General features: G+C 31.0%; 1 protein-coding gene across 4 annotated transcripts; it reads right to left on the bottom strand.

The window, feature by feature from the left end:
- Nucleotides 1-6,385: 6,385 nt before the first annotated feature.
- LOC102585841 (dicarboxylate transporter 2.1, chloroplastic-like) lies at nt 6,386-11,878 on the bottom strand. 4 transcript variants are annotated; one of them, XR_001474125.1, is made up of 7 exons: nt 11,692-11,878; nt 10,811-11,473; nt 9,802-10,115; nt 8,293-8,741; nt 7,517-7,643; nt 6,792-6,926; nt 6,386-6,693 (listed from the first exon to the last, which is right to left on the bottom strand). XR_001474125.1 is itself a non-coding variant. In XM_006353137.2 (7 exons), the coding sequence occupies exons 2-5, from the start codon at nt 11,456-11,458 to the stop codon at nt 7,528-7,530; spliced, it is 1,527 nt and encodes a 508-aa protein (XP_006353199.1). In that variant the 5' UTR covers nt 11,459-11,473; nt 11,692-11,878; the 3' UTR covers nt 6,386-6,693; nt 6,863-6,899; nt 7,517-7,527. The 4 variants fall into 4 exon arrangements, 1 of the variants encoding a protein (XP_006353199.1); XR_367696.2 differs by having other exon boundaries at nt 6,863-6,926; XR_001474126.1 differs by having other exon boundaries at nt 6,792-6,899.
- Nucleotides 11,879-13,276: the final 1,398 nt, after the last annotated feature.

Genomic DNA, 13,276 nt, shown 5'->3' with positions numbered 1-13,276 from the left:
GGGGCATATCAGCTCCAAATGACAAAGTTGAGGGGTATATCAGGCCCTTTTCCCTTAATTTTATATAAACATCGAATATTGATAAAATTTTAATTTTTTATGACGAGTGTGGTTAACTTTTAATATTTCTATATATGTAACCTTAAGATTATTTATACAAAAATTATGGTATTATTTTTAATATCACCCTCAATTAATTTATCGAAATTAGTAATTTTAAAATAAATTAATAAAATGACAAAAAGTTATGTTGTAGCTCATAACTTGGTTAAGTTTTCAATTTCTTTATTGTATGGTTTGTCTTGGAAAAAGAATATTTCTAAATTGGATAGTGAATGATATTGTACGATCCTTATATCAATATCATATCCCTAATGAATTAATAGATGATGTTTTCGACAGTGTATTAGAAAATTCCACTACATTTCTTGTAAAATAAAAACTTAAATAAAAATATTTAATTAAGAGTGAAGAAATCATAATTCCGATACAATTTTTTTTAATAAATTCATATCTTCTTTAATGATACGTAATTCAATCCACATACAGTTTCAAGAGTTTGTGACCAATATCTCTTCTTGCCTTGATATGTGAAAAAAAAGAACAGAGAAGAATATAATTTGTCTGCTTTATCATATCTAAGCATGTGGTTAAAACCTACTTGTAATTATAACATCATTGAAAAATCTATAATAAAAAAAAAACTTTTTTTTTTTAGGTTTTTCACTAGATGTTCGATATTTATAACGTGATTCAATTTAATTTGAACTTGTGCATTATAACTTATTATTAGGTGTAATGCTTTAACAAAAATATTTCATTTTTCTGATGCTTGAATTTGAAACTTTTGATTTAGAATTAAAGGATCACAAATGATCACCCCATTACGATTCATACCGATTAAAAACAAAAAACAAAACAGGCTAATTTGGTTGCACAGACAACTATAAAGATGTGAAAAAATGATTATTTTCCAATTAAATTAAATGTTTGCCCAAACACGTAGACACTAGAAAATAAGTTAACATCCTGTATATTGGGTCCATATCCTGCATTTTAATAAAAACAAATTTATGTCTTGTTTGACTCTTGTAACTTTTATATATTTTTTTAATTATTTATAATAATTTCACATCAGTTTTTTCAATCAAGAAATTAAATGTTCCTCTACAGTCTATATATAGCTCCCTACTATTTAATTAGGACTTAATAGGATTATAATTAAGTGGGATCTCCATAATATTTGTCAATTGTACTCTTATTACAAAAATATTAATCAATTACACATAATTCCTGAATTTTTATATATCCATCCCCCGAAAAATTGGACATGATAATTTTTCATCATCTAGCTCGAGCAAGAAATCGAAAAAACAACAACAAATGAATCTAAACATCGATACACATTCACATATATTTATATCTTAAATCCGCCTTTTTGTAATAGTGTATCCATCATCTCAAAATCCTAAATACGCCTCTGTGTAAGTACGATGCATGTATTTTATTCATATAGACGTATTTGATATAAGAATGGTTTCAATGGGAAAAAAATGATTGAGTTATTTATACGTTGTCCTAATGTTACTTTGTTCATGTTAATGTTTTTCATATATCGAAAACTATATAATTACGTGATATTATTATCATAGTCGGGTTTAATATTCTGATTATGAGTTCAACTGATCATAATATTTTTTTGACATGTACACAGTATATCCGTATCTATATGAAAAACTACTAACTTTTTTTTTGATAAATATTTAATTCGTAATCGATATAATTCAAAAGGGTAAATTCGATGATAAAATTCTCAAGATCAATCGAACATATTAAATTCAAATTCTAATCTGTCTCGAATCAATATATAATTTTAAAAAACTTTAGATCGATGGCAATGAGAGATTTCATTTTCAAAACTCTCATTCAAAAAAGTCTTATTGTTTAGTAGATGGAAGAAAAATTGGCATTTCTTTTGAGTTGTGACATCTAGGGGACATGCAAGTGGGAATTTAGCTGTAATATTCTACTAGCTTCTCATCATATTATAAAATAATTTTTTTTAAAAATAAATAGGAGCCCACCATAGGCAACAAAAAGTAAGTCCTATTAATGAAAAAATGAAATTGTTTAATTCTTTTATGTGTCGTCTGATGTTCGATATTTGTATGAGAGTTCAATAAAATCTAAATTGATCACATTAAAAAGTTTGATCATACTGAGAGTGAAATAGTTTTCAATAAAAATAATTTTATACTCAAAACTCGAATCTGAAACTTCTCTGAATTTGATAGAAGAAAAAAAAAGAATTTTTCACTTTTATAATGTGGACAACACGTGTTAGTGTGAGTTAAGTTTTCTCCATTGTCCCAAAGGGAAACCCCACAAGAAAAAAAAGGGGAATTGATGAGTTGTGTGCATGTGAGTTTACTTAGCATTTGTTCAAAAAGAAAAAGAAAAAAACATATAAAAGTTTCAACGAAAAAACAAAATATTTGAATTAAGTTCATTTGCTTGTTTTCAAGGTAGACATAAAATTGCAAAGCAAAAGCTGTCCATATGGCCACATCATTGGAAAAAAAAAAACTCTTTCCGTCCCAATTTATGCATGTCGCATTTTTCAAATTTTGTTATTTAAATAAAAAATAATTAGCATAATTTTTCATATTTTTTAAATATTTTAAATTATTTATTATTGTGACTTATAATAGTACTCTTTAGATAATTTTCAAATATATAAATTTTATTTCAAAAAACTTAAAGATTTCATATTTGAATTCACAATCAAATTAAATTGTTTGACTACTCTCAAAATTTAAACTGTACTACATAAATATAGAGATTATATGAAATATTCTTTAGGGTATAAAATTATTGTCATTTGATGTGAGATCATTTGCCACAAATTTCTAATTTAATTTGTTGTGTGTCATTACCTCCCGTCTATCATAAATATTTGAATAAGCTTGTTACGGAGAAGATATATATATAGTTAAAATGTATGATATCTTATCGTCTAGACATTAATAGTTTGCATTTTTACAAGGAATTCAAATTTCACTGAATTTTCACATTAGAAATAATAGAATAATCGTTACACCATTTAAGTAGATCGTTATTTATATTATAAGGAATTTCGCTACTTTAAGACGATTAGAATTATATACACAATCTTGAGTCATAAAGTTTAAAGTAAATTCTCAATAAATACACCAAAAAAAGAAAAAAAAATATTTTGAGTTCACTGAAAAAGGGGTATGGGAAGAGGGGGATCTTCTTGTAGTTGATAAGAGATCAAAAAGTATGGGACATATTAATTAGTGTTTCTGACTCTGCACAAAAGTATATGTTTAAATCCCCATAACATTTTTTCTTAAATATTATTTTTATTTATTTATATAATAATAATAATAAAATACATCTTTCTATGATTTAATCATTATGTGTCCATCAACAAAAACTTTGAAAAAGCACCTTAGCTTCTTGGTTTTGCAGATATATAACATCTTCACTTTAACAAATCCATGCAAAGATAACAAGAAAATGATTGGTTCTCATCAAAATACTAAGCAATAGTAATTTAATCAATTAGTAGTTTGTCATATTTTTGTGGTAAAAAAGACAGCTCGATGCATTGAACATTTTATATTTATACAAGCATTAAACTGTAGATACTGATTTTATTGACTGAATATATTTGTGATCGATGTGTTATATTTATCGTTGTTCGAAAGCGTCCCTTCAACTTTAATTTATCGTTATCATATCTTGGTATACAACAACAACAATAATAATATATCAAATGTAGTTCTATAAGTGGGTCAAAAAAAATGTATATGCAATTAACCTTATCTCTGCCTTGTGAAAATATAAAGGTTATTTCTGATAAATACTCAACTCATGTAACATATGTAAAGGAAATACTATAATGAAAAAGTCATACCGAAAATAATGAGAAGAAAACATGACCAGCAACAATAACAAATAGTACGATAAATGAAGCAAAATACAATAAAAACAACAGATAATAGAATCGAAGACAAATTACATAATATGAGAGTAAGAAAAATAATACAATAAAAAAATTAAACACTACTTAACTACCTATCAACCTTCTGCCTTAATTAAACACCTTTTAATCACACTCTTATTTTCCTAATTAGAACAGTTCTTGAAGGCCTCCAAGAGAATAGTAATAGTCAATTTACACAATCAGCCAAAATTTTAAACTTGTTGATCATACTTTTCAACAAGTACCAAAAGTGACAAAAATTTAATACATTTTTTTAAAATTAAAAATTACTTTATCTTTTCTCCCCCACATCCATTTTATTATTATTTTATATTTTATATATATAACATAAAATAATGAATGCCATAGTACAATATTCTTGCTTCCCCGTGTGAATTTGCTAATCTTGAAATTAATTAAGAGCATAATTTATTAATAACCTATTTCATTAATAAAACTGTGCCATATTTAGTTATTTACTAGGACTATGTATAATTTTAAATATGGAGTTTAATGCTTAAAATCAATATTATTGTACCAAATGCTGGCATAAATCTTTTGGTTGTTTGCTTCTTGATAATCATAATTAATTAAGACCCAAGAAAGTACTAGGCTAATTGATTTGAGACAATCTAAGTTAATTATATTCTAACATAATTAATATCAAGATCACAAATCTCATGATTAATTTTGCCCCTTAAACACCTCATGTTGTATCTCTAAGGATTACTATTATTATACCATATATATCTTGTGATTTTATAGATGTAAATTGTCACTATTAGAGTAGATAGAATATTGATCAAGTAATAATTGTATTTACATTCATACTAAAAATCGTAAAGTTATAGGTCTACTGGAGCTATCCACCTTGATCAATCAACCGAATTTTTGATCGAATACAAAATTATTGATGCTCGATCTATGCCTATAGAAAAACCTTGAAATAATGTTCTTTTTTTGTGATCTTTCTGAATATATTTTGTTATGAATTTAATAAAGAAAAAGAATTTCTTTATGAGTAGTACTCTAGGGCCTATATAACTTGATTTTTTCTCATGAACTTTTTTTGGTCAATGGATTAGTTCAATCCAAATTTTTAAAGCAATTTAAAACATGATTTAAAATTGATCAAATTAACCTAGATATATCTTAATACATGTTGCATGAATCACATGGATAGTATTGGAATATTTATACATACAGTTTATTTCCAGAAGAAAGTGATAGATAGCCAAGTTTTGAGTTTAATTTTCAAAAGTGAAAGTGACTGTCACCAAAAAAGAAAAAGAAAAGTAGCAATAAAATAAAGAACATATTTTTTCCATTTACTTTAGAAAGTAGGAAAAGAGAGTTATCTTTTTGTTTTTGGAGTAGCTGATATGACCTATGATTAATTGTAATCCCTCCGATCCATCTTACTTGTTATATTTTTTTCACCTTTTTAAAGAAAAATATTAACTTACTATCACTTTATTATCGTTTGATCGTTATTGAGGTTTTTGCTTCTGTTCAATACATGATGATTGAAGTCAACTTTGATTGGGTAATTCGATCCGTTCATCGATGATCGGTAACTATGATGATCCTAGTGATGATCTTGTATGTATTTCGTGAGTATCTCACCTGTAGATTTAGAAAAAACTGACGAATTGACTTGAGTTATAGGTCTGGTTCTTGCTGCATAAGTGGAAACTAGCAAAAAGTTGATTACATCTTTATTTTTTAAGATTATTACTATTTTAGATAATTTATTTTTAATAAGGACGACAAGTAGAAAGAATGCACGAACGGTAAAGAATCAAAAACTAGGAAAAAGGAAATCAGAAATAAATATAAAATTGAAAAGTAACAAATGGGGAAAAAAGATTTTGATGAAAAAGTGGGCTTTTTAGAGGGTAGACCCCTTAATGGTAGGCAACTTTCCTTTCAATGCTTTATTTTTATTTTTTTTCCCTATTTTGTGAGTGCTTTGTCTAAAGGGCAAAAATAAAAACTTGGAAAAGTAAAAAAGAAAAGTAGAAAATTGATGAGGGCTTTGGATTTCACTCCTTTCACTTTACAATTATTGTTTTTATAAAATTTAATCTAAAGTAGTCATATAATTAATAGTTTTGAGTGTTGTACATTGTGCTTTAAAAGTAGTTGTATAATGAAGTCAAGTTCGCCATTAAGATATTCGTTAAGTTAACGTACTTGAAAGACTCGAAAGATCTAGTACTTGATGAGCTTATCATGAGTGAATATATGAAAGTGCCTTAAGTTGAGCGTAGCAATGACATTTTTAAGAGAACGAAGGCAATGTATGAAAGAATGTGATCGATCTTTGAACAGGCTTAATGATTTGATGATGAACAACAAAACAAGTTTATGAAACACAAATATATTATTTGAGATTAAAAAAATGATTGATTTGTGTCATATAGGGGTGTGCAAACTATGATTACCGACTTATCATACTACACAAAACCAAAACCATACTTAAAAATATTGAACCATAGCGAATAATTTGGTATGGCAATGATAGAGCATTTTAAAAAAGATTGAAGCTAATAATAATGAATGATCTTTGCTTCGCGGGAACAACAAAAACCACCATCTCGTTCTTTCCTTTCTTTGGTTCTACCTTCCCAGGATGGGAATGAGATGCAATAAGAGGCCAGTTCAACACAGACAGTAAACTGCATCAAAAGATTGTATTCGTGTTAAAAAAATTCATATAATTGGTAAAAGTAATTTATCCAGAACCCAATAAGCAAAAAGAATTGTGGTCTAGTACCCCATAAACTAAAAATCCTTGCTCCACCACCAACAAATTGTATCGCGATATAATTGATGACAAATCAATACCTTTAATTAGAGCTTTTTGGGACAAATGCATCCTGTCCTGAATTGTTATTACACCAGAAAATTCCTGTTAGATATAGCAAGATCAATAGTATGTTCTTATGTAACGATTAACGGATCAAAATTGAAAGCAAAATCCTTCGTAAAAGTTAGGTAAACGTAGCCTTAAGCAAAATAAATCTCGTTAGACCTAACATAGAAACTATTACCACGACTTGGATTGAAAAGAAGAACTTAGAAACGTAGTACTAGAAGGGGATTCCCACAAAAAAACTGAGTCTTGACAGTTCAAGTGAAAGTTTTTTAGACTAGTCCGACTAAGATGGTGAGGAAACTGACATCCAAGAGAGCTACTTAAGCTACCTATGCCTGTCTGGTTAGATCGTTGGGTCACTCTTTCTAAGAGACGGAAATGTAAGTAGAAAACATCCCCTGGGAAAGCCTCACGACCTGGTGATTGGTGTAACAATAATGCCATTTGTTAATATGCTACCACCTGTTTACTTAGAAGATCATCATAGATTATTAATGCATGCATTGCTCGATCTTTTATCAGAAAACTACATCCTCGAGCTCGAGGTTTCAAGTCACAGGGAACTTTTTAGCTGCATTCTTACACGAATATTCGATAAGAAGGAAGTCATGGAATTCACTTACTTATTTCAGTATTAGTAAAGGCCAAGAACCTTCCACCAACCAGCTCCAGCTACTGCCCATATGACAATATTCATAATAGCTATGATGATTCCCAATTTGAAAACATCGCGTAGTTCTACATAACCAGCTGCCAAAGAAGAGCAATTGAAAATAAGACCAGTTCGAATTCCTCAAATAAACGAAAAGGGAATAAGTTATCGAAATATTGAATACAGATAAACAAGAAAGAAGTTGAAATACTGATACCACTCTTGCTGCACGAAAAATATGACTTTGGAAGTTGCAGACATACACATTCAGAAAACAGAAACAATTTCCGCTTATTCTATGTCATTTTAAGCCTTAAGTAGTTGCTCCTTTCCGCAGTTCTGTTTTCTATCAAAGTCGATACATAAACCATTCAAGATGCACCGTTAACAAATTTGTAAGCTTATGTCAGAATCATTTTGCCCCGAAATTCTCATGCATATTGACGACAACAACAAACAACATAAATCCCACAAGTGAAGTCTGGGGAGGGTGGCGTGTACACAACCTTACTCCTACCTTATGAAGGTAGAAAGACTGTTTCTGCTAGACCTCGGCTCAAGAGCATATAAGAAAGTAGGCGTGTAAAGCAATTGCAGTAGCGAACAAGCCAGGTTGAAAACAATGAAGAAGAGAACAGTAACAACAACAAATAATACGATCTCATCCATATAAGCAGTACTTTTCTCTCGAATCAATTAGAACAATATTCTGTCAAATAAAAGAGAGATATGATTCGATTAAGTTACCTCCATAGTATACTGCAGCTTGACCACTGCTGTAATGTGTCAACCCGCCAAAAAGATTTGTGTTGTATCCCAAAGCCAACGCAGCAAAAAGACCAGGAACTTTTGCTGCTAAGCACATTGCGAGAAATGCTGAATACAATGCTGCAACATGACCAGTTTGACTAGCAAACAAGTAATGGATGAAGAAATATGCTGCTTGAAGGATACAAAACGCTCCGAACCAATGTAGTGAAAGAGATTCGAGGTAGTTACCCACAGCATTTGACATCCAGGCGACAACTCCCAGAGTTGTTAACTGTGATGCCATGCCTATTAAAACCCCGAACCAAGCTAAGGTATCCCACGCGGATTTTTCACTCAAGCAATCATTCCAATCAAGTATTCCGAAAGTCAAAAGTAGCGCCAATCCCAGCATTGCTGTGATAACACTTGCTAGGCCAATAGCCTCTCTGTACAAAAATTAAAATGAAAGTTGTTGACATAATCAAGCATCGGCTATATAACGAAATAGACATATAGAAACAGGAAGATGCAACATCAGCAATATGTTCAAATGTCAAGACAAGGACTTGATTCAGGATTCGAGTTCTCAAGAAACGGTCCCCTCCTTCAATATCATGATTGGATCTATCAGATCATGAGAGGAATAGAAAATGTTCAACACATGACAACTATAATCCAAGAAAATGTTATTCGATCAAAAGGTAGATAGAATCAACAATAACAATAACAATAACAATTACGTCTCAATCCCAAGACCAAATTTATACAAAACCAGTTGGTAATCAAATTTTATGTTGAAGTACAAACCACATGTCACTCAGGTCATGAGCAGAGGGATATAATGAAGAGATATTAAGTATAAAATGGAAAACGAGTCTAACCTGACCACAAAAACTAGTTCATAAGATGAAGGATATCCGACCTAAAAAAAGGACAATAGTCCATTTTCTCAACCAATGTGGAAACTTAACACTCCCTTGCCCCCTCCACACGCCCGGGACTGAACATCCAGTGAGTGGACAATATAACATAGGGATCCAACATTAGACAAACAAGGAATTAAGCAGCTTATTTGTAAAGAAAATGGACTTTGTTTTCCAAAGGCGTTTACCGTGATATCGCTTCTCCCTATTCGACGATTCACTCTCCCTGGACTTGTCCCCAACTAGAAAGTTAGCTCATAAAAATCATCCTTAACCATATAAGAAGAAAGCGTTCATTCTCTCAACCAACGTGGAAGAAACACTACACAACCAAAAGAAATATCGAACACATCCAAAGCAACAACAACATATCCAGTATAATCCTACAAGTGGGGTTTGGAGGGGTGTTATGTACACGTACCTTACCTTACCCCCAAAAGACTGTTTCTGAAAGACCCTCGATTCATATAAAGTAAATAATGAAATACATAAGAGTAACGATAGCAAATAATACGATAACCAAAGCAAAAGAAAACAACAGATGATAATACATTGTTTTATATCAGGATTTTTTTGAACATACCCTGCAATCCATAATCCAACTGTTACAAGCATCACAATCGTCATCACCCATTCATCGCTTTTCATTGGCCCCATCTGTTGCAGTCTCCTTCTAGCCATTAATGGAGCATCTGGTGTATCCTTCATTTCTGGAGGAAAAATCTTGTATAGTACAACTGGAGTAACTAAAAGCGATATAACTGCTGGTATACACGAAGCCTTGAGCCAAGTCAGCCATTTACTTGATACTTGTACACCTAATCCCTCAGCTAATTTCACACACAACAGATTTTGTGCAGCAGCTGTTAGGAACAGGGCACTTGAACTACTAGAACACTGTAAAATGCATCACAAAATAAATTTGCATTAGTCAAGTTAGCTGTCATGTGATCAACGAGGTCAGAGGTTCAAGCTGTGGAAACAACATCTTACAGAAATGCAAGGTAAGGCTGCGTAAGTGGTCCAACCCTTTCTCAAACCCCACACATAGTAGGAGCTTATTGCACCGGACAATCTTTTCTTTGACTTGTTATAACATGTTAAATACTTGTGTTATTCCAAATTGCTAACAACATTGATGTAGTTTTTTTTGGTTTCCCACCCGGTGACTAAATTCGGATCGCGCTCTGCAGGGCCCATTCGGGGTGGTGCTTCCAACAAGATTTTCTCCATACCCAGGGCTCAAACCCGAGACCTCTGGTTAAGGGTGAAACACTCCCACCAGTGCACCACAACCCATGTTGGTAGTCCATTAAGTAGTTATCACAACTATATATAGTAAATGAATAAATTAAACAAGCTAGTATCATGATCATGCATTTTTTCAGTGAGTTGGTTCAACAAAATGTTCTATAGCACAAATTTCCCACTGATTCGCGGTGAAAAAAAAACTTTAATTTCTAGTAGTGATAAAAGGACTACTTGTAATCATAAAATAAGATAGATTACCAGGTATAACATGTTAAAGGTGATTGGATGACATTATACTGACGATATATATAACTTAAAACTCGTAAAAAATGAATTCTAACCTGCAATTGAGATTGAATAAGATAGGCTCCAAGCTTCCTAGAAGAATCATTTTTTGGGTGACTATCAGCTGTAACTGCCAATGATTTAATTATAGGCAAAAAAATGCCACCTGCTCTTGCAGTAGTACTTGGAATTGCTGGAGAAATGGCTGCTTCACTTAACGCAAGCCCATAAGATAGGCCCAATGTATTTTTCCCAAGCCAACTTACAAAACATAAGGCAATTCTATCACCAAGCCCAGTTTTAATAAATCCTCTTGAGAAAAAAAATGATACAACAATTAACCAAATGACTTCATTAGTGAAAGCAGCAAACGCCGCAGCGAATGTTAAGGTTTTTGTGACGACAGTAACTGTGAGACAAAGAAAAGCCCATGCACCTACTGGTAACGGGCCTAAAACAAGGCCCGAGATAGTTGCAAGGAAAATGGCTAGGAGTTGCCACGCGTTTGTAGTGACTTTATGGGGTTTTGGGACCGCGAAACGAAAAATCAGGCCAATTGCTATCGATATAGCTAGTGGGATTAGCTTTGCACCTTTCCATGGGGGAAGGCGACGAGGACGAGAAGGAGGAGGAGGAGGAGGAGAGTGGTTAGGGGAGGAGGGTGTAGAATTGTGGGTAGGAAGGGGAGACTTCGGAGTTGACATCTAGTTATTAACCACCTGTTATCATAAAAGACGAATTCAGAATTTTATTCATTATATAGTTCAAAAAGAATATTACATGTAACATCTAGCATGTATGATAGCAAATTGATTCTAATTCTATGATCTCCCTATAACACCTAGAAAAACAATAAAGTGAAGAATTTAACAATTCATGCATATAATAACACAAAAACAATTGTTATCATGCGTAGTATATGATCGAATTTTCTTACCTTTATTCACCTTTAGAACGAAAAAAACACCTTTTATTTTATGAAAATCTTAATATCGAATGATTCACTTTCAAGTTCTCATCTTCGATAATGGCTATTGGCAAGTGGTGGGAGGAAGAAATTTTGAGATATAAATGGAAAAAAAGGGAGAAGTGGAGGGAATAGAAAGTGGAGACAATTATATCTTTTTGAATTTGAATTTGTTTTATGAATTTCCTTTTTTAAGTTTATATGCTTTTAATAATAATTTAAGTCACTTTTATCAAGAAAAAAGGTAATTGGATATTTTTGGCTGAAAAAGGACAATAAATGACAAAATATATGGACATATATGATATGTTGGTATTATATACCCGTGATAGACTTTTTATTCTCTGACTTTTTACATGTCTCGTCTATTTTATTAATTTTTACTCCGTTATTTTAATTTACGTGTCTTAATTTAATTGGACATGATATTTAAAATATAAAGAAAGAATTTTGAAACTTATAATCTTGATTTAAAAATGTGTATAGTCCTTAAATTTTATGATCATAAACTTTATCAGGTAAAGTATTGGAATGTCACGATTTAAGGGGAGAATCTCAAAGCAAACCTTGACAGCAACCTTTAAATTAAAAAACCGGGTAGAGTTTTTCCTATTTTTTGGGTTTATCCAATATTTCTCAAGTAAGTGATAAACCCTTTCATTCAAATCACGAATGTGTGACATTATCAAATGACGTAGAACAATACAATCTATTCAGACATTACGATACATTATAAAATAATACCTAACAATCGTAAGAACTCATGGTTGCTATATGAATAAAATACCTTGAAATTTAAGTTTGCTTTGAGTGGCTCTATTTGTGTTATACCCAGGCTATCTCCACGTTTTGAGTTTTATTGTAGGGTTTTAGCCATTGTTCTTCTTCTTTCTATATTATTAATTAAAATACTGCTAATTATTATAATAGCGTATTACATAGAATTATAAAAATACTACTTCTTAAATACATAAAAATACATTATTATCGGCCCCAACAATAGTAGATCCAAATCCAGACCCTTTTTTTGTGCTGCATCTACTGACATTGTCAAGGGATTTATTATTTAGTATTTTACTTGTTTGCAATTAACATATAAATAGATTATAGATAGAGACGATGATGTGTCATCTTTCTATGATTAATATTGATATCTAAAAATACATTATTTTCGGGATAGATTAAAATAAATATGGATTTAATTTATGTTTCGTATAGAAGTTTTAGGAATCAAACATGGATAATAAGATTAACCTGATCAAATTGAAACAATATAGAAAAGATTAGCATGGCTCATGTATAAAAATAATATAATTTACACTCACATATTGAATGCTTATTTGAATTTCTTGATAGATTATAGTGATAAGGTATTTCGTCTTTAATTAGAAATCTCCGATTCGGACCTCGTTAATAAGGAATAGTTTTTTCTCGAATAGTTTTTTCTTGAGCCAATCTTAATTATCGAACCCCAAATTAACTAAATATAAATTTTGAACGAGATAAAAAGAAAATTTTTGGACACAAACTTTCACACCAAAGATTTTGTCTGTTT

This window comes from Solanum tuberosum, unplaced genomic scaffold (assembly GCF_000226075.1).
Source record: "Solanum tuberosum cultivar DM 1-3 516 R44 unplaced genomic scaffold, SolTub_3.0 scf00152, whole genome shotgun sequence".
Classification (NCBI taxonomy): domain Eukaryota; kingdom Viridiplantae; phylum Streptophyta; class Magnoliopsida; order Solanales; family Solanaceae; genus Solanum; species Solanum tuberosum.
The sequence above is the reverse complement of the archived record's forward strand: the minus strand, read 5'-3'. Positions and strand labels throughout refer to the sequence as shown.